The sequence below is a fragment of the Oenanthe melanoleuca genome, chromosome 2 (assembly GCF_029582105.1).
Source record: "Oenanthe melanoleuca isolate GR-GAL-2019-014 chromosome 2, OMel1.0, whole genome shotgun sequence".
Classification (NCBI taxonomy): Eukaryota; Metazoa; Chordata; class Aves; order Passeriformes; family Muscicapidae; genus Oenanthe; species Oenanthe melanoleuca.
In genome coordinates this window covers 48,260,086-48,282,289 of record NC_079335.1, presented here as the reverse complement: position 1 = coordinate 48,282,289, position 22,204 = coordinate 48,260,086, and the positions used below count along the sequence as shown (strand labels likewise).

General features: G+C 38.8%; 1 protein-coding gene across 4 annotated transcripts in view; it reads left to right on the top strand.

The window, feature by feature from the left end:
- Nucleotides 1–21,725, top strand: part of MYOM1 (myomesin 1) — a 75,487-nt gene extending 53,762 nt beyond the window's left edge. For 3 of the 4 annotated variants that reach the window (XM_056485369.1, XM_056485368.1, XM_056485370.1), the window contains 14 exons: nucleotides 237–381; nucleotides 988–1,047; nucleotides 1,288–1,355; nucleotides 1,916–2,029; nucleotides 2,592–2,679; nucleotides 3,386–3,424; nucleotides 3,518–3,623; nucleotides 5,412–5,575; nucleotides 7,096–7,132; nucleotides 7,448–7,470; nucleotides 8,991–9,046; nucleotides 13,789–14,004; nucleotides 16,817–16,940; nucleotides 18,149–21,725. In XM_056485369.1, the coding sequence (XP_056341344.1) occupies nucleotides 237–381; nucleotides 988–1,047; nucleotides 1,288–1,355; nucleotides 1,916–2,029; nucleotides 2,592–2,679; nucleotides 3,386–3,424; nucleotides 3,518–3,623; nucleotides 5,412–5,575; nucleotides 7,096–7,132; nucleotides 7,448–7,470; nucleotides 8,991–9,046; nucleotides 13,789–14,004; nucleotides 16,817–16,940; nucleotides 18,149–18,375 (1,467 nt within the window). In that variant the 3' untranslated portion in view covers nucleotides 18,376–21,725. Of the gene's footprint in view, nucleotides 1–236; nucleotides 382–987; nucleotides 1,048–1,287; nucleotides 1,356–1,915; nucleotides 2,030–2,591; nucleotides 2,680–3,385; nucleotides 3,425–3,517; nucleotides 3,624–5,411; nucleotides 5,576–7,095; nucleotides 7,133–7,447; nucleotides 7,471–8,990; nucleotides 9,047–13,788; nucleotides 14,767–16,816; nucleotides 16,941–18,148 lie in introns of those variants that run through there. The other variant, XM_056485371.1, reaches the window with a different exon arrangement.
- Nucleotides 21,726–22,204: the final 479 nt, after the last annotated feature.

Below are 22,204 nucleotides of genomic sequence, written 5' to 3'. Positions count from 1 at the left end.
AGGCATGTCATGTGCTTATACAGCATCAGTAAATAAACAGATTTATTTATTTGGTTGTACATCTGGAGCTGGAACTAGTGAGTCTAGACTAGGATAGGGATCTGAAAAAATGGGAACCTGAAGAAGAAATCCAAATAAAGAAAATAGAATTTTCCTAAAGAGACCATTATAACACTTCACAAATATTTTCTGTCTCTGATACGTACTAATTGTTGCTTTACTTTCCACTCCTGCAGAAATATAAAATGAAGGTGGACAAGAATACTGGCCTTGTTGAAATGATTATGGATAAACTGGAGGAAAAGGATGAGGGCACTTACACGTTCCAGCTGCAGGATGGAAAAGCAACCAATCAATCAAGTCTTGTCCTCATTGGTGATGGTAGGCTAATCTGTACTATGCAGTGGGCTGGAAAAATAATACCAAGGTTACCTGAGTTGTCATCTTCACTTTTCACTGTTTTCAACACCAATAGACATTCCATTTTTTTTATGTCACAGTTTTGCTTGCCTCCTACAGGACAGGGCATGTGTGTGAACTGAAATTTTTAAAGTGATGGGAGGAAGGGGAATTGTTACAGAAAAGTAAAGTACTTCACCATGTCATGGTTTGCTTTCTAGGGGTGGAATAAAAATATCCCATATAAAAAGCCCATTCAGCTGGGAACAAGTAGCTGCACCTGTTAGAGCTCAAGCAGCTGCTGACTGCGCTGCCTCTCATTTGCCTTCCTACCAGGAGCTGTATGATTGAGGGTTGCACATCATCAGACAGGACACATTAAAATCCTGATGACTGCAAGCAGCCAGGAGAGTTGAGTTAGCCATAATCAGCTTCTGACACTCTGGAATGTTCAGTGAAAAACTGATGGCCAGATTCTCACTGACACCCAAGGGGCAGAGTTAGACCAAGCTGTTACAGTGACATTCAGCATTGTACAAATGGTGCATCGAGTTTGACCTTGTATTTCTCACTGGTTTTACTTCCTAGTATTCAAGAAGCTACGGGATGAAGCAGATTTCCAGAGAAAAGAGTGGCACAGGAAACAAGGTGATAATATGAATACTTATAAGAATCATATATGTGTTAGTCTGTTAAAAGTTTGTTTATGTTTTTATATATTAATTTGGAATACATTGTTGTGTTACATGATTACTTCTGAAGCAGAAATAGGAAAAATAAAACCACATTAAAATATAGTAGTATTCTTGTCAAGTAAAACACATCTGTCTCAGTTTTCATGAATATCATTGATGTGACCTTTAAAAATCTGCCTGTAATTTCAAACAGGTCCTCATTTTGTGGATAAACTGGGATGGGAAGTCACCGATGAGTGTAATGTGCTGTTGAAATGTAAGGTAAGGAGCAAGGAAAACCCTGAGTACAATATTCAGAGTACACCACACTGGCCTACCACCACCTAGATGGTTGGGAAGGGACTAAAGACAAGCCCTTTTGTACTCCCAGCTGCATGTTGGAGAGTGACAGAGACTCTGAAGGTTAATCCTGCTGAGGCAACAGCTCATGGCATGTAACAAAATATGTTGGAAAATAGCTTGATTTTCTTTCTTCTGGTATATCAGCCACCCAGTCAGAGAAAGGCACCTGAAAAGGAATGGCTAGGCTGTAAATCCAGGGGTTTATTCATTCATGGCCTGTTTATGCATGTAGAAATTCCCTGGGCAGGATCAGCTCATTCCCTGGACTCCTTTCCTCTCTCTATGCATCCTCACTCTTTTCCCTCTTGCCTCCCTCATTTTAAGATGGTAACTCTCTGCAATCAGGTTGTAAAGCTTTCTGTTCTTCTGTGAGAGACCTGAACCCCCTAACCCATGGAACAAGCTAACCCAAGCTACAATACCAAGCTCCCCTGCTCAGACAAAGTGAATAATTGCCATGTGGTTTTCATCCATTTTAGGTGGCTAATATTAAGAAGGAAACACACATTGTGTGGTACAAAGATGACAGGGAGATTATGGTAGATGAAGAGCATGACTTTAAGGATGGCGTATGTACTCTGCTGATATCAGAGGTGAGTGACTGTCTTCATTAGCCCTCAGCTGAAATTAGTGTTCAGATTAATTATATGATCTAATCTGGTGCTCCAGCAGAACAATTGAGAAAGGAAGTGGGTTTTAAAAATGGAAAAGCTCACAAGGCGTCTGTGTTTTCACTAAAGCAAATGTCTGTCTGTAACTGCTTGTTCAGATTTTCAGGAAATGATGACAGAAGAGATAATAAGCTTGTCACTTCCTTTGCATGTCAATTTAGCAACAGATTGAGACCACATTTCCATTCTGAATAGCATTTGGAAAGTGCTTGTCACTCAGGCTTTCAGAGTCACCAGAGGGGTCTGGTTCATACCCAGCCTTGCAGCAGATTTGGACAGATGTAGGACAAGGTCCTGCATATCAGAACCTCCTGGCAAAGCCCATCCCACCACCCCAGCCAGGAGCAGGGCAGCTGGGGGCAGCCCCAGACATCAGGTACCTGCCTGGGGACAGGGACAGGGTACCAGCTGGGCTCACAAATAAAATCCAGATTTTTCTACAGTAGCTGTTCTGAAAACTGGTTTTATCATTACAATATTGCAGTTTTCTAAGAAAGATGCTGGCACTTATGAAGTCATACTGAAGGACGACAGAGGAAAGGACACCAGTGAGCTAAAGCTCAAGGACACAGGTCAGAGTCTGGCTGTGGTCAGCCACACCAGCAGATACCCTGGCTGAAGTGGGTTCAGGGTAATGCAGGCATCTGCATGTGTTGCCTTCCTGTGGCTTTGTTCCTCATGCATGCAAGATCATCTGATTAGAAAAACTGAGATTTTACAGTTCAAATAACATTTGTATACAGCTTATTGCATGTGGATTCTGTACAATTTTGGGAGCATACAGTGATTAATGCCAAGCAAAATCATAACAGATTTCCTCAGGGGGCCATCAATAAGCTTACAAGTACAGAAAAAAAATTACAGAACTAGATAATTTAGAAAAAATTTTATTATATTTTGCCAATTACTTAGAGGCCTTTCCACTTATTGTGATTACTATATTCTTAACATTTCACTCCTATCCATTAGAATGCATATAGATGGGTCAGCATTCCAGCTGAATAGTGTCATTTGCAAAAAAAGTGTAATATAACATCATATTGCTCAGCTGCATCAGTATTCATAAAGGCTGCACTTAAATAAAGTCTGGAAACTGCAAAATAACAGGCTACATTTCTGCATTACTCAGATTTCTAATATGCTTGAAAAGGTAGCTTTTTCAAAGACTGGTTTCTCAAACCTTCTGGGGAGAATATTTCAGAGCCAGTACTTGTCCTACTGTTAACTGTGCTTGAGCTGCAGACACAGAGCCTTAGTCTCTGGATTTTATTTCCACAGCTTTTGCAGATCTGATGAATGAAGTATGCAGAAAGATTGGTAAGCACTTAATTCTTTTTTCGAATGAATGACTCATTGTGGCACTCAATGAATGGCTGTATGGCTGCCTAAAACCATGTGCTCTTCTTTCAGCTTTATCTGCAACAGACCTGAAAATCCAGAGCACAGCTGAGGGTATCAGGCTGTACTCCTATGTTACTTATTATGTGGAAGATTTGAGAGTAGGCTGGGTGCACAAGTAAGTACACAAGAGCTTTGCAAAACCCAGTGCAATTTTGGTTTCATAGATTCAGAAAGAACCTGGATATGCAAGAGAGATGAGGCCCTGTTTCCTCTCCTCTCTCATGAGTCCTTCTCTCATTTGAGTTTATTTCAGTCAATTACATTCACAGGAAATCAGTACCAGAGTCAGGTGTGGTGGTTCCAGGCCCTCCTGTTGTTTCTCTCGTGAAAAACAGTCCCATGCCATGGGATGCCAGCAGGATTGTGCTGCTTCAGAGCACTTCCCACCTCCCCAGTGGGAGCTGCATCTTTCCCTGACTCACTTTTAAGGAAATACATGCAAATATAACCCAAGAGACTGTCAGGCTTCAGAAGAGGCCAGCACCAGAGTTCAGAGATACCTGCCCTGAGGTCTGCTTGTCTAGAAGCCACAATTCAGTGGAACTTAATGCATGGCTTCATTTTCAGGAGGCAAAGCAAATTCCAGCATGTGCCCAGGGCAGTAAAATCCAGACAGCCCCTGCTGCAAGCACTTCAAACCTAACCAAGACAGACAGAAGAACTGAGATTTTAAGAAAGAATTTGAATGCCCAGTTCCCCATAAAATTAATGGGAGTTGCACATCTAAATCTATGAGACAGCTTTGAGATCTCAGCCAGCACAAACAGCTAGCATTGGAAAACCCAGAGAAGAAAACAGCAGAAGTAAACAACTTAGATCAATTAAAATCCATTAATACTATTCTTGCTGTTTCACTTCCTGTGGACATGGCAGTAAGTCTGCATGATGGAATCTGAATTACTGATCTCTCAATAAGACTCATGTAAATGAGGCACAGAATACCCAGGATGTGCTGTAGCAGGCTTGCTGTAATTATTGACACTGATGTTAACCAGCATCCTGTCAGAGAAGTGAAAGTGATTTGAGCCCTTCTTGTGTCTTGGCACCCATTTTGACCTCATATCATCAAAAGTCCCAAGTATTTCAAATAAGTGCATGAGAATATAAAGTATTCTGGGTCCCTCCCCACCCCTTTCTCTCTTTCTCCATTTCATTTTTAGAAACTTGTTTCATCTTGAAGATGTGAAATTAATCTAGAATTTTTTTTTCCCTCCCGTGCATTTGAAGTTATCAGTTTAAAGATAACAGGGAAATGAGAAGCTTATTTATTGAGAAAAATATCTTGTGCCTCATCCAGGGAAATTAACTGCTTAGCTTGGAAGCTAAGAAATTGATTTTTGAGGGGTTGGGGGTGTTGGGTTTTTGGGTTTTTTGCTTTGTTGCCTGGTTTTTTAATGGAAGAAGATATGCTTATGTCAAAATGTGTTTAAAATCCAAACACAGCAGAGATCAGAAATCATTTCAACTGGGCGAACACCATTTCTGACAAAAGTGGGGTTTTTTTGTAGATACAGCCCTGTATACTTTTATTTTACCCAAGCAGAAATAAACCTATGCTAAAAAGAGAACAGCAGCATTTGTGGATGCCTGGGCTACCCTTTAGAGATCTGGCTTTTAGACTTGTAGAGCTTTTCTGTGGCTCAGGTTGTAGACTGAGATGTATAATTTTTCTGCAAGCTCTGAGGATAGCTGGACCTTCAAGAGGGAGAGGCTGTCACACCAACTGTGCCCAGCTGGCTCACAACTCCAGCAAGGATTTGACTTCACAGGTTTCAGAATATGGTGGCACACCATAGCATCTTGGAAATCATTTAGTAACTCCAGATGTGCTCAGTGACTCGACATGAGCCAAGCCTTTTTATACTGCAGTAAAGCAAAAGGTGACATTGCTTGTACTTTTCAGTGACACCCAGATTAAGTTCACAGACCGAATGAGGACTGGTGTGACCGGGGAGCAGATCTGGCTGCAGATCAATGAGCCAACTCCACAGGACAAGGGCAGGTACACCATGGAGCTCTTTGATGGCAGCACAACTCACAAAAAGGCTGTGGATCTTTCTGGGCAAGGTAGGCATTCCCTCTGCTGACATCCTCACTATGGCAGTGTGCTGCATCTACAGCAGGATCTGCTACAGACCTGTCACCCTTTGGACTCTGTGTGTGCACCCACCAGTCTGGCATTTTCTGTAGGCACTGTGCCAACCAAGCCTGACAGAGTTAAGAAGCAATTTTGGACAATACTCTTGGGCACACAGTGTAACTCTTGGGAGTGGTGGTGTGCTGGATTGGGAATTGTTCTTGGTGATCCTTGTGGGTTCCTTTCACCTCAGCTTACTCTGTGATTCTGTGATTTCTTCTCCCCAACCCATGCCATTTGTTCTCCTCAACCTGTGCTCTCAAGTAATAAAATACAAACCACTTTTTTCTATTGCAAGTACCCACTTACAGTTTGCCTGCTGAGATGCCAGCCCAGTTTCTGAGCTATTTTACAAAACCCTTTTTGTTGTTGGCATTGATTGGGAGTTTTAAATATGAGCTGCAGCACTGAATGCCTTCTGTGTGTCTCTCTTCCAAGGAATATTTGGAAGAAGGAAGTGAGGGACGAGTTTGTTCTGATATTTTCCTACCATACTTCTTTGATGAGTGCAATAAAACTCCTTCAGAGATGCCAGACCTCTCACCAGCATGAGGAAGGACTGTTAGGGGAACAATTTGGTTTGACTGTTGGAAGCTTTTACTCTGAGACCTCTCAGGTCCTAGAGAACAGATTAACTCCTTCCAAACTGCTCTTTCCATTCCCAGCTGTTCCCATCCCTAAAGTTTCACTTCTTGTTTGCAAGCTCTGTGGAAGGGTGATAACATTTTAACCATCTCTATGCTGCTCCTTCTGTACTCTATCTCCACTTTCTAGGAAAAGACATTTTTTCTTCCCTTTCAAAGCAGGAGAGGTTGATGGCAGCTTAGCCTGAATTTACAAAGGAGACAACACTTTGTTGTTCTCTTTGCTCCTAGCTATCAGTGTGATGCTTCAAGCAGATGTGAAAAATACTTGGAAAATCATATCTCTTGTATTCCATAAAACAGTGGTCTCTGAAGTGGGTGTGTGCAAGATGACCCAGTGTGCTTCACTGAGACAGCAGGAAGAATATACCAGAACTTCACTTGTATACATCTACATAAGCTATAAATAAATATACACATAGGGAGCACATGCTCAAAATAATTTTAGATAGGGATGCATAATATAAAAAGTTTGGAAGGTCATTGCCATACTCTCTCATTTAGGTGATGTATTGTGCATTTCTTCCTCTCTTTTGTGAAATTACTTCAGCCTACTACTTTCTTGCCCAGTCTGTCTTAAAGCCTGATTTCTAGAAGAAAAAAGAATATTTATGCATTATATGTATGTATAATAGGTGCCATATACCAGATGGCCTTTATCAGTTGAACCATTCAGCATTTTAGAGTTTGTACAATGTACATGCATGCATTTTAATTTATTACATCTACGTTTTAAATTTATTAATTTTAAATTTAAACTTGTGTGATGATTTATCTCTGAAACTACTTTTTCCCTCTTTACACAGCATTTGATGAAGCCTTTGCTGAGTTCCAGAGACTAAAGTAAGTATTATGTCATCTAAACAAAGTACTAGCAGCCGTAAAATAATAACAGTATTTGTTTGTTTTGTGCTGGAGATAACTTTATCTTGTGAAACAAGTCCCAGTTATACAGAAGCCCGTAGGAGTTTTGCATGTGACTTCTTTAGTGCAACTCTTATATAACAGTCAGGTGGCAAAGAAAAAGCTGTATTGCCAAGCAATGAGAGAGATTTTCCTTAATGGATTAAAGGCAGTTAAAAAGATAATCTATTTTTCAATCACCCTAAGTAAACCTTAACTGAAATTGGATTTTCCCTTTGTTTCTTTCAACTCCAGGCAAGCTGCAATTGCAGAGAAAAGTAAGTAGGCCTTCTTTGACAATAGTTGCAATAAACTGTTCATGAAGCTTTTCTTCCTCTCCAGGAAATTTGTGTGTTGGGAAAGAGAGGGCATGTAGGCATGTATATGTGCATGTGCTCATCCTAAAACGAGTTTGTCCTTACACCAAGGAGAAGTAAGTGACCCTTTGTTGATTTAACATTGGTGCACTTTGCAGCTATCATGTTATTCTTATGGGTTAGGTTGATTTTTTTCATCTAAGCTCCTGTTCTCAATATCAGCTGGCCTTCTCTAAAAATTAACTTTGTTGCTGGGATCTTTCATGCATGTTCTCTGCAAAAAAGTCTATGGTTTTCAAAGATGGAGAAAATAATTTTGCTTGTTTAAATGCTCTAAAATGTCAAATGGCTCTGCATTGCTTACAAAAATGGGTAAGAAAGCAACAGTAGATTTTGAATTGCTTAGAGTCTCCTCACACTTTTGCCTGCAGAGAAACTAAAACAGAAGCATGTATTAACTACTTAAGGAATAAGTTATTAAACTTTAACTTGAATTATTAAACTCATTATCCTCCCTATTACAAAAGAAGCCGTGGAAAAATGAATTGTTCCACTGCAGATGACTTTCAGACCTGCATAAAAATGAGGGCAGAACTGGCATTTATGAAAAATGCATAGAGAGATAGAACAGGACTTGGATGTGGAGAGTCACCCCCAAGTCCCAGCTGAGACAGTGCCAGGGGGTCAGGGATTGCCCTGACCTTTAATTTCTGAGCCTGGGCTCTCTGTGAGACGCTGGCATGTGAGCTGTCATAGCACAGTCCCTTTCCTGCTGTCCTCAGGCTGTTATCTCTGTGCTCCAGAGCACGTCTTCTACAGAACTGGAGAGGAACATTCTGTACAGCCATTTCCTTCCTCTGCCAGGCTCCACCCAGACATGTAACCAACAAAATCCATACTCCAGGATAAGTGCACTAAAGCCTGCGTGTGATTGGCTTATTTGTATTTGACTAAGATTTCTGTGGGACTCTTGAGTTTGAAACTAGATCAATCCCATTTACACACAGATACACACAGGTGGTGGAACTTCACTGCTGCCACTCAGACTGAAGTCTGTCTCTGTATCTAGATTAAAAGCCAATCTCCAGCACTTTACCAGGTGTCACTCATTTCCCTTTGGACACCCAACGTTTTGAGTTTACTACAGCAAAAATTTTGAGCACCAGATCTAAAAAATGTAAATCTTTTTTGTGCACTCAGAATTAAAACTCTATTGATGTCAAAGTCTGCAGGACATGGCAGTTGTACTTTAATTCCTCTCTGTAAGTGATTGACACCAACTATTAACACATCTTTTGCTGTGAATTCAGCATTTTTTCAAGCCCAAATGGTGTGCTAAAAATGCTGGATAGTTCTCTGCTCGCACAGATATCAGAGACAAGTTGTACGTAAATAAGACAAAAGGAAAGAACTAGAAGGGAAACAGAATCCAGCATACAGTTGATTTTGAGATGCTAAAGAAAATTACTCTTTATTTCCAGATCGTGCACGGGTACTTGGAGGTTTGCCCGATGTTGTCACCATCCAGGAGGGCAAGGTACAGTAAATTAACTGAAGCTTTACACAACACCCCAACAGCTTGAATGCCTTTTCATGATGGGAAAATATTCACCTTTTTTTTTCTTTTTTTTTTTAAGATGCCATCTTTAAAACCTGCTACATTATTTATTCATCCCCTACCTTCTGTACATAATTCAATGGACTTGCACAGATGGGTTTATGTATTCAGGGCAGTGTCTTTTCTTAAGAATTAGATAAAAGTGAGATGACAATGTGAGTTGGGACTAAAACTCCTTATATAACCAGCTCTTTAAAAATTCATGCACAGGTTTCACACTTAGATTTTTTTCTTGCAGCAGGGCATCAGGAAAATTTGACTCCTTTTTTCACATGGGAGCCAGTCATTCTATGTCTTCTGCAGTTAACTTCTTTGCAATGTGGCATGGTAATCACTCCTGTAAAGGGTGGCTTTTAAATGGTGTAAAAGGAGTAAACCACAATAACTCAATTCTCACCCAGCCAATAGGAGGAAAAATTTTTATTTCATCAGAGTAAAGGAGAAGGAAGTCAAAATAAGTCACTGGTGCTGTACTGGATTATATTAGGAGAGTTTAGCTGAAAGATTATGGTAAGGCACTCCCAGAAGAACATTGATACTTGAGCACAGAACTGATGACCCAGAAAGTGAGATCTCAACCTCACAACATTTCCCCAGCACATTGCTTCTACAACTTGCTGTTTTATAGTCCTGAGACCAAGAAGGGCCTGCTCTTCACCTCCTGCTGCTCTGCCACAAGCCAGTTCCCCTTCACAGCACTGAGAACAGTGAAACAGGGCATGTGAATGTCACTGAAAACCTGTGATGTGACAACTGCAGTAAGGCAGCTTCCTGGCATTTCTGGCTTTATCTGTCAGTAGGTCAGCTGGGTTAAGAGAATTTGATTATAAGCTCAGCAGAAGTGTTAAGAATCTAAAATCTCATTCTGAAACGCTTAACCTTTTGAGATATAGCCAATGAGATAGTAGACTGCAGCAGTTCTGGGAAAATCAAGTATGTTGACATTACAAAATAAAATTCTTTAACAGATTTAGCAGTTTGAGAAATGCTGTAATGTAAGAAACACTCGTGTGAGCATTGCAACTGCAGATAGAAACACAAAGGAACAGAATGAATTAGCAGATTCTCAGCTAAGCAGCGCTTGGAGGTGTGATTCTCATAATGCTTTGGCAGGATGTAAACCTGGGTGTAAACGATTACCAGTTTTAAGCTTTCAGCCAAAAGAGAGTTGATATGAACTTGTGTGTGAGTTCACTGAAGCAAAATGTGTAGTGTTTATAAAACAAGTTTGTAAAAAAATGAGTTGCAAAATCTTACCCAGACACGTTGTCCTTGACAGCAAGGACATTTGTAACGTTTGAATACACGGCTGAAATACTCCCAGAACTCGAGACAGATATCCTTGACCTTATGTTTCTTGATTTAGTAGAGGATCGTTTTGAGTAGGACAGAGAGTGATCAGGGAAAACAGAGCTGGTTTGGGTGGTGCTGGCTCATCTATCTGTTGTTTGCATATATGCTGGAGAGAGGAGAATGCAATTCTCTGTTGTGTAACTCACACAAATTGCACAATCATTGAGGATTTTGTAAAACACCAAATGAGGTAGTAGAGGTCTGGCAAGCTTTGATTGTGAATTCTAGTGCACCATAACCACAGACTTGCATGAACAGATTGGTGTCCCGAGACTGAACTTCCAAGCATGCACATATCTGAAATTTAAACTTAGAATTGTGACTGCTGCTATTTATTAGCTTTTTACATGTGAGCTGAAGGGTATGGGTGAGAACGAATGAACTGTGTTTACTGAGTGTTAACCAAATAGCATTCCAGATGGCCTAAGAGGCTTCCACTGATAAACATAAATGCTCCTCAGCAGTGTGGTATAATTGGAAAAGGCTCAGTGTCAGTTCACATTAGGGAGGAATCTGACCTGACAGAGAATGCTAGCCTAAGTTTTGTGTCCAGCCGGCCAAATTAACCTAAGTGGCTGTTTTAATGAAAGCCTGCAAATGAGTGAAGAGGCTTAGGATGCTGATAGGCACTTTCAGACAGAGAAGAAACATGTTAACATCCTTCTTCCCACCAACTCACTATTCTACCCTTCTGCCAGGGGTGTAGATCCTCACAGATAGGCTGGAAGAAGGGAGCAGATATCCTTGACTGAGCTGCTTCAATCCATTCACTAAACCATCCATGACTGTGACTCTGTGCCAATATGAAAGAAGAATGGCAATACTTGGAATACAATGACACATTTCTCTCTGCCACCTGTACTACCTTACTCATGGTAATCTACAATAAAAGGCAGAAGAAGTAGTGAGGGGCACAAAGGGTCTGGACTTGCAGCTGCTGGTTGCCTCAAGGGGACATGCCTCAATGCCCTGGGCCCAGGAGTATAGGGCACACTTTTTTACTATAATGATATCAGGTTGAACACAGTATTATAATCAAGAGTTTCAGTGAGTAATAAATATATACACGAGCAAAGAAAATCTCTTGCCCAAAGAACAGAAATCCAAAACAGATAGGTGCAGTCACAGTGAACAATCATTTCTCCTTGGTTATGGAATTACCTTCCAGAAAAACAAAGATCTCACCGTCTACATAGTGATTTTTATAAGACACATCTTTGCACATTATTAGCTGGAAAATAAAGAGCTGGGAAAATCAAGAGAATCACTCATATCAAACAGGAGCTAGTGATGCAAGGTTAAGAAAAATGTAGCTATTTTAAGGAATGATTTAGAAGAAGAAAAGAATCATCACTGCTGCTCGAATCTCTTTGAATTATGGAGCATGACACCATTTCAAACACCCCAGCTTTGAATGATGCCACTGCTGGAGCTGTTTGGACATGGATATCAGCTCATTAGCACAGTGGTGGAGTGGCAGCTGGAGCCACTTGGTGCTAAGCTCTTGCTTGCTTGAGAATCAGGAGACAATAATGAAATATTGAGCATCTGAAGGGGTCCCTATGCATTGCCTGGCTAAGGATGAAGGCATGTTTGTATCCAGAGTGATAAGGAAGAAGGGGGAATGTAAAACCTCTGGTTTCCCACTTGTTTTCCAAAAGGAAGGACTGATTTGGCAATCGAAACCACATTCACACCGGTGGGATACAAGAGAAGGGAGTCAACAGCCCCACAGGGTCACCAGCTGTAGGTGCTGCAGGAAACCAGATAGAGGCCATTTCCACCATCCATAACCACCTCTCCCTTGCAATCTGCCCTCCTTCAGTGCCAAGAATTACGTGTTGCTGACTTCTTCTTCCCTTTTGCTCTCATTTTGGTTCTTAGGTTGGGCACGTGGGGGTTTTTATTTTATTCTTAGAGATATCAACACCTTTCACTTTCATAGAGGTATCAATTTTTCTGTTCACTCATTTCAACAGCCTTCCAGGCATCTCCCTTTTGTTCCATCTTCCACTATCACACTACCAGATCAGATGCAGTGAGTTGGAGGGAAGGTTGGGAGACACTTGATTCCAGTCAAGTCAAGTCTTGTCTACTTCTTATATATCACTTAGTCCATTCCTAATGAAGCACTGAAGACTATTTTCTTTGCAGCATAAGTTCTTCAATTTCCAGTCCAGTTAGATTCCCATTTAAAGAGCACTTTAAATTTAGACCAGTGTACTATCCAATATTTACATATAAATAAATTCCTTCCTAAATAAAGCTGCAGAGAAAGGCCCATGTACCACTGAATTATCACGTGAACTTTTTTCACATTTGACTCTCTCTGTGATACTCACTTTTCCAAATATTTTTGAGAAGACTGTCAAAGAGCATTGTGACTGGAGGAGGGGATCATTTACATGTATTGTTACCTCCCAAAAATGAATTTCTTAGCTGACAAGAAAACAAGAAAGCCTGTACAAAGTGTGCCCAAAAGACTCACGAGTCCCCTGAAGGTAGAAGAAGCTGCCAGTGACCTCTCCAACAGTATCATTCTCTAGCAATGAAGATAATTCCTACAGGCTGATGGGACTGAATTCAGTCCTCAGGAGCAGTACTAACATCAAAGGGAAATACTTACATGACCACCAAAGAATGAGTAAAGCCTGTATTGATTTCAGTTAAAAATAGCTTTACAGAAGTGCATAAAACACTTCAAGTCTGTTAGAAGAGCTGTCAGGGCATAGTTTAAAATGATCCCAAATTAAACAAAACATTCCAAGGCCACTTTGTTCTTACTTATCCAAAAAAACAAGCACACTTTCTTTACTTATGGGATATACACACACACACACACACACACACACACACACATATATATATATGTATACACATATATACACACACACACATATATATATACACACACATATATACATATATATACATACACATATTCTGAACTTAATGTGAACAAAACCATGCCATAGTTCATTAAAATCTCATTTCAGGTCTTACCCACAAATGCAGGTAATATCTAATTTTATATTAAAAAAAACACACGGAGAAACCTCTGCTAATGATTATGAGAGTAGAGAAGAAGGTCCATAAAATATTGAAAGGTTTTAATGGCATTTTTGAATTGAGTTCCTTCTTTTCCTTTATGAAAGAGAAGAGTGACATAAATTATTGATTACTGATGATGGTATGCATCCCTTTACTAAAAGCAGGAAGCTAAATGGGAAGTTGGACTATTTGGAGAGTCAGGCATCAAAAAACACAAATATTTACTGACTCATAATTCCTTTGTACTTTTTCTATAGGCACTTAATCTTTCTTGCACTGTCTGGGGAGATCCCACCCCAGAGGTCTCATGGCTGAAGAATGAAAAATCATTTGTATCAGATGCCAATTGCATCCTGAAGTTTGAATCTGGAAAAAATGTCAGCTTTTCCATTTCTACTGTGTCCACACACGACTCTGGGAAATACAGCATTGTGGTGAAGAACAAGTACGGTACAGAGACCAGCGACGTCACTGTAAGTGTGTACATACCTGAGGAAGAGAGAGAGTCTGAGCAAGAGAAAAAGCAGTAGGGTAAAATGAAAGCATGAATTTAAGTCTAGAAGAGAGAAATACAGAGATTTTGGTTGTTAGGCTGATATAATCCGTGTGTGTAAATGGCTTTCTGCTTTAGCAGGCAGCCTTGGATTTTTCCATTCACTTCACATTTGCTTCTAATACACTTATTTATGCCAGGGAAAACAGGGCCTTTCCTAAATGTTTTTTTTTTACTGCTAACTTCACAGAAATTGTAGCATTTTAAGCAAGGCCAAGTGCATGCTCTCTGTAAACACATGCCCATAATTTGACACTCTCCCTGGAGCGTCTGGAAGGAAAGGGTCAAGAATTGTTTCAGTGGAAGCAACTAATGAGGTAGATGGAAAGATCAAAAATGATCGGGGTGTATTTGAGCAGGAAGTTAGGATTTGTTCCAGCTTTGGTAAAGCAGCAGAAATGGAATGTGTTACACCATGGAGAAATGATTGCTGGATTGTGTCTGTGTTAAGGCCCCTTTGTATTGCTGTGTTCTATTTAGTGAGGCCTTAATATGGGTGTCATTAGCAGCCCTAAATATTGTTTAATCTGCCCAAACAGGGTAACAGTACTGTAACATAAATGAAAATAAGGCTTAGGAGGCCGGGATGATAATATATGTGTGTGTGTGTGTCTGTAAAAGTGTATGAACTCTGCTCTATGTTCACAAATAAACTGAATTCACTTCTTTCCTTCCATCACAAGCTTGTTTCACTGTGTCTTGTTTTATTAGTCACAGCTCGTATAGTTCTGCACAGTATCTTGGTGTCTTAATGCCTTCACCACTGTAATTACCTCCAGCTTCCCTTTAGATCCCTGTTAATCTGCACTTTGCTGTTTGCAAGGAAACCACAATGGCACCTCTTCACACCTCTCTGTCCAGACCTTCACTGCTTCACGTCTTAAGTCAACAAGGTATTTTTGTAAATTCTGTCACAGGAGTAGTCCTATGCTTTTCTATGCACCTGGGTATGAATTCTGATTTAAGGTGATATGTAAGTATTTTGTTAGAAAATTCAGTTAACTTCATCCAAACTTAACACTGGAGATTCAGAAATAACATATTTTATAAAGATATTTTAAAGCTATAAAAAGGATCTTCACTGTAACACCAAAAAAAATTTTTTTTTTTTGGTTGCACAAAAATGTTTCAGAGGAAAAAATATTTGTCCAGATCTTTGAATGCACTTAACATAGATTAAAAACTCCATGTCTGCTATTTTACAATGCCACTGATTATACCAGCTGAGGAAAAGCAACAGAACCTACTGGACATATGTATGATATGTACATGTGATACTATTTGTATAGGATAGGATTAGAAGCAGTAGTGAGCCCAATTACTGCTTAGGAGAGCAATGTCTCACGTCAATAAATGTTCTCATTACTAGTCACAACAGCACAATTCTTCACATCAAAATCTAAAGAACTAACATACATATTTTCAGTCTAATTATGATCTGTGTGCACCTTTCACATACTCTCTCTTGTCTTTTCTAGCTCCTGTGACTGCAGAAATAGTGCTGCAGTCCCAGGCACTCACTTTGGTGCAGTACTGGCATTTCTGTGAGGATGTCACCACTAAGTGTTGTACAGTTAACACTCACTTAAACCCTTCCCATGTGAAGTTTACTGTCAGTTAATGTTAAAGAAGTGGAAGCATGAAGGAATTATTAATGGTTCAGGTAAAAATAGACTCAACACAGTTACCAACAGTGAAAATGCCGATTTTAGCAATTTCTTTAAAAAAAAAAATTATAAATCAGTTTCTATAAAGGGCTAATGATTATTATCCTAATCTTATAAAAATAATCCATATTTAGATCAGTTTTATGAGCTACCAAAACATGTTAGCACGTGCCTAACTTTAGTGCAAGTGCCTGCACTAATAGTATCACTAGTTTCAAGGAACATGTTAAGTTTATCTGGTATAAATCTCTTTTTCACATCACAGGGAATTTTAAAATGAAATTATGCAAAGACAATGTGGTTTTAGTGTTTCACATAAACAGTATGTGTTCACATAGCCTTATCTCCTAAAATATTTAACATTTAAGCATCAAAATTGATGACATTATTGCATTTTTAAGGTGTGTAATTATGTCCTTTAATGAATCAACATCTGTCACCAAAAAAAGTTCAGAATATCTAGCCACAGCAGCTGAGTAAAACAAACAAAGTAACAAGGCTTAATTTTTAAATTTCAAAATATAATCATGAGAAGATCTGTAATTTGAGATAGAGCAAGTTTCCTGAGTTTAAAGGACTAATGCAAAATTATTTTATAATTTTGCTTAGTAGAACATGAAGCCAATTTAAGGATGATGTGCAGGTTGCTCCATCTTTGTCCCATGACATATCACATACAAATAAGAGTCACAGCTCTTCCATCCTCCAGAGTGCAAACAAGAATATGACCTGCTCTCGGCAATACCTGATGTTTATTACTCAGTATTGTTTTTAATAACACATTTGGGCAACAGTTTATTTCTACTACATTATTTTCAAAAATCTGTTGTCCTGCCTCCCTCCTTTAGGCAGAACAGCCAGGGAATACAAGTGGGTCACCTCCCAGGTAACAGGCTGGACTCTATTCTGCTTTGCTGTGGGAGATGTATGAGTCCCTGAAAGTTAGAGTAATAAGTTGCTTTGAAAGGTGCTGCTTCCAGGGATTCAGGTATGGTGATTTCAGGCTGAATTTGTGATGCATCCACATGTCTGGCTTGTGCACGTTTCGTTCTTGCTTTGCTTCAGGTGCTTGTGATGCCTGTGTCAGGGCAGACTGACACAGTCCAAGGACACGATCAAAGTAACAAAACTGCATCTAAAAAGAAAAAAGCAATGACAACAAGCAAACAGAAGGAAGAGGGAAAGAAAGGTAAGAGTGTTTTCGCTGTTAGAGTCTTCTATTTCAATAAAAAAATTGTTAAATTGTTATGGAGTTAATTCTCTGTGCCAATCAATATTTCATAGGTCCCAATAAATCAAGTTTACCGTACGTATGCTCTTAATCAACAACAGATGCAAAGTATGAATTACCAGGTTAGGCCTAAGTGAAAGAGACTTAAATCAATATTTTTAAACCACTTTTTCCACTGACAGTTGTCACCTTGACTAATCTGTCTGATGGAAGTTTTAAAAGTCCTAATAAATAATTCTAAATTTCTGAATGCAGAGGAAAGACTTTGTAAGCACATATACATACACAGATGGTGTTATTTTCCAAAGTGAGACTCATTTCAGCAGCTAGGTGTTGGATATTTCACCAAAAATAAGGTCTTGCTGATTCAGGGACCCTAAATGCCTAAGTCTTTTAGAAAACCCTGACTGTTTAGCCACTTGAGATTAATCAATTCTTTTCTCCTAGTTTTATGTCCATATTGAACGGTAAAGTTGGAGTTATAAGTGACCATTTTTTGTCTCACTTAGAGGAAGTGTAGAAAATTAAAAGTTATCCGGTGATTCAGTATTGATTCAGTATTCTCATGTGTTATTTATAAATTATTTTAGACTCTTACTATAGAATTGCTATTTGGACAATGATTTATTCTTCACAATTACATCTCGCTCATATAGAGCATTTAGCTGCAAATCAGTCTTAAATTCTGACAATATCAGAACACTTGTCTTATGTATTTTTGCCTAAGTATTTTTTCATTGTATACAGGATTTAGATATGTTATATCACTTCTGACAGAACATTTTATACTTTTATCCCCCCCACCTTTTTGCTCCTAAGGCAAGAACAAATATTTTATAGCATTTTCTTCCTCTCTTGCCTTACTGGCAGGTAGACTTTTCTGAGCAATCCTGTAAATTAGATGACTTAAGCAGGAAATTATTATTTCTGTACCTGTAAATGTTTTCCAGTATTTACCTCTTAATCATTTTAATTACAGACCATAAAGACTTGGACTTGGTTGTTTCGTAAGAAGTAGAAGTGTTATGTGTGAATCTCTTTATATGGATAGGGAAACAGGAAAAGAACATGATAAGGTCATAACCAATGTGAAAGAAATGTTGCTGAGCACAGTAAATATTGTTACTGAAGATTACTCAGAAATTTTATTACATCTCCTAAATCAGATTTTATTAAGCCACACATAGAAGAAATTACTGCTACAGAAGAGACACCTGATCCAAATGAAATACCCCCTGTGGAAATAGAAAAGGATACAAAAAGCAACCAGCAAGCAGCAAAGAAGACTTCTGGAAAAGCAGGAGTAGCAGAAAAGGTTCCTCAACCCACGGAAAGCTTGGATAGGCAGGCAAAGAAACCACCAGAAAAAGCTGCCTTGAGTAAATCCCACTGAGCTTCAATGAAGAATGTGATCCTGTCACAAACAGGATAATAAGTCCAACTTGAGATTTCATGTGTGGTATCTTAACCATAATATTTTAACACTGGATTTTATTAACAGGAGTTTTTTTGTAACATTTGTAGTATTTCCTAACTTTAAATTTAAATGCACAGTAGATGGGCACTTATGTCTCAGTACCAGATAACTGCACTGCAAGAATTTCTAAGTATCTGAATAATGATACATGTACTGTCAATATGAATTTAATTACCAAAAAATGTCCATTATAAGCAGAGTTCATTGGAGCAAATCCTGCCCAGAACTGACATATTTACTACAGTGTAAATGAATATTGGTATCATTGCACGGATGTGTTTATCAATATTTATAGGCCATCACAGCTTGAGGCAGATGCTGCTGGCTTTTTCAAGAAATTATATATACAGCCCTCTTCATGCCATGTGGACTTTTCCCCATGACCAGTTTCGCAACAGTGGAAGATCTCCAAAACAGATTTCCAATGGATGCGGGGGGTGGGGGGTCATAAGTAGTTTTCTTTCAATCCAAGTTTCTCTCATTCAAACCTGCTCCATCAGGTGGATCAGGACCACATCTGGCCATTTCTTATCACCAAGACTCACATGACTGCTTTCCAGTACTCTCCACTTCATTAACTCCCTCAAAGCCTTCATGATTTACTGTGGATATAGCATTAACCCATGAAGTATCAGCTGCCCCACGTGCTCATTTTCCTCCACAATTTTTGCCACAGTACTCAGATTTCTGATAAAGCCACTGCTCTTCTTCCTCAGAGGCTTAGCCCAAGGCTATCCCTTCTTCCACTCACTATCATCATATCCACTGGTTTATTATTCATGGCCATGTAAGTAAGGAATAAATGCATGGCAAGAATCTCTGCATTAAATCATTGCTGTGCTCATTCACATTCATTACTGTGTTCATTCACATGTTTATGTACTGAAGATATAAGAAAAATATGACTCATTTGCAAATGCTTAGATAACATGGAAGAAGCAGAGTTCAAACTGAAAAACAAACCAATAAAAATAAAGGTCAGAATTCATTTTGTTGCTATGTGAGCTGAGTTCAACTTTAAAGTGACCAGAAGCTATAAAACATAAGAAATTAAAATAAGATATTTTAATTACTAGGAAAATATTCCTATTGTTTTCAACTCTAAGAAGGCTCGATCATATTGTATTGTCTTTTTCCAGATGGATTATTGATGAAAAGTCACTGAATTCCACTGTATTTCTAGGTGCTGGATCTATGATTAATGTAGAAATACTGAAAACATAAGAAATACCAGTTTCTACTCCATCCTTATAGAACTGTTAGCATAAGAAAGCAAAGACTCTCAATAGCATGTAAATGCATAGAAGTCAAAATGATGATATCCTAGATGAGAAGAAATTAATTTCCTTCTAGTACAATTCCAATAGGATTCTATTCAACTCTTTTTAAAACCAACAGAAATTTTCTGACTGGATGAAATACTGGATAGAACACTTATATGTAGGCAAGTAGAGTAATAATGTTTCTGTAAACAATGTAAAGGGTTTAAATAACTTGGATGGTCCATAGTGACAGAGTGACAGAAGGATGTAGGATGCAACAGAGGAAAAACTGTAGAAAGCAAAATACTGACTTCTACACAAAATGGTATAGGGAGAAACTTAAATGCAGGCTGAACTACAACTAAAACAATCTAACTACACTTAGGTACTGTTAGACATTGAGCTCAACCCAGTCCTCCATCACATCTTTTTCTAAATCTATGTATTACAGCCCAGCAGCCAAGGACATAAGCACAGGTCCCACAGAGAAATGCAGCAAGGCCACCCCAATTCATGTAGTTTCTCATACAATTATTACAGAAAATGACAAATACCTAGAGATGTGCAATTCTATCACTCTGCCAGAGTTACAGAGAGTGGCCCCTCAAAAGCAGCAGGTTGTTTCACACACCTCTCCCTTGCCATGGCAATTATTTCAAGCTGCCTTACATCTGTAAAGATGCATCACCTCTCCCAGCTCCTTCGGGTGGGAGCCTGCCTGCCACAAACACCACTGGCACTGAGTAAGTTATTTATAGAACAGACTGTACCACTGAGAGCCTGATCCAATTCCTGCAAAACGCCACGGGGGTCTTTTCATTAGCTTTAATAGAAATCAAGCTAGATCTCAGAAGAATGTTCTAAAAATGTCCCAAATCTCAGATTGCAAAGCCCATTTTTCTCACCCTGAAGCCAATAGCAGATCTCTCTTTTGTGTCATTGTAGCAGAATCAGGTCTTAGATTTTTTGCTGCAAGAAAAATCACTGTTTTCCTGGTATTTCAATTAAAACCTACTGGAAATAGCTTTAAAATTTTAAACTTAAATGCACTAGGGTTTGGGGACTTTTTTGTTAAATTTGGATGGTTCCTCATAAAGCTGGAAATGGAGTCAAATCAGTCTACAGGAATACATTTTCTATCCAGAAGAATAGTGTAGTTATGCACAGTAATGAGTTAAACATATCAAAGATTACCCTCCCTTTTTCATTTTTATTATTTAAGCTGTAGTGTTTCACAGATATATTAACAAAACATTCAAAATGAATATGAACAGAACTGTTGAGTATACTAAAGCTTATATTTTACTCTGGTTGAATAATTTCTTTCTTGCATTTTAAATATATTAATTATATTCTATTCTCCATTATAAGTATGAAAAATTGTTTCAGTCTGTCTGCATTACATAATGATAGAATGCAAATTATTTCTGTAGCAACAGGATCTCCTATCAAACACAATCATTTAACTCATTTAAACTAAGGCACTGGATGCAATGTTTATCTGAAGTGCATTTCTCTTTATTTTCTAATTTCTCACCTACATATTTCCTCTCAGCACAAATTACTCTTTATATTTATATTTATAATTCTTCTAGAAATTAATTTTCTCCCATTATAATAACTGTACTTAACAACAAGGGAAGGTGTTGCAATAAGTTATATTATCCAGTCACCTTCTAATACCACAAAGGATGATTTTTGAAGATGAAAAAGGATGAGAAAAATAGGCTTTGACTTCCACTGCAGTACAGGCACTGTGATACCAGCTGTCCTTGAATTCTTCTGGATTTCTTAGCCAATGATTAAGGAAGATCTGTCTGAGCTCTGAGACTGACAGACATAATTTGGTAATACATTAAGCCATAATCTTTGAAGCAGCTAGTTGCAAACTGAGATCATCCTTAAACTAGCATAGAGTGCATTTCTGCTCTTTGCTTTTGAATAGCAACTATAAGGTAAATGCATAAAAGACATCCCATTTAATCTGATTTATACAGGGCAGACACTCACGAGTCTTTCCCAACAGCTTTTTCTTTGTTTGTGTGGTTTTGTCTTGCTAAAAGGATATTGAGTTTTAAGAATTGAAGCAAAACGTTGTCCAGGGAAAAGAGCCACAAAAGCTGTAAAGATAAAAACGTTAGAAAAAACTCAATTTCACAAGGGCTTCTAGAGATAAAGGTACTGTGAGAGAGACAGTAAGGGGCTGATGGAGGGGAAGGAAGGACCCAGATTCGGGTGCAATCTTCTGCTGACTTTTGCCCTTGTCTCACTTCCCATTTCATTATGTGAGAGCTCTTTCCTGCAATCTCCTTCTGCAAATTTTCAAATGAAACACCTTTCCTTCCTTCTTTCCCAACCTCACATCTTCTACCATTCAATTTGGCAGTTATTTCCATTTGCCATTTCATCACTTGTCCTAACAGGATGGGAATAAAACCTCCTGCTTAACTGGCCTGTGATTTTGGCAAGGATAAGAAACTACT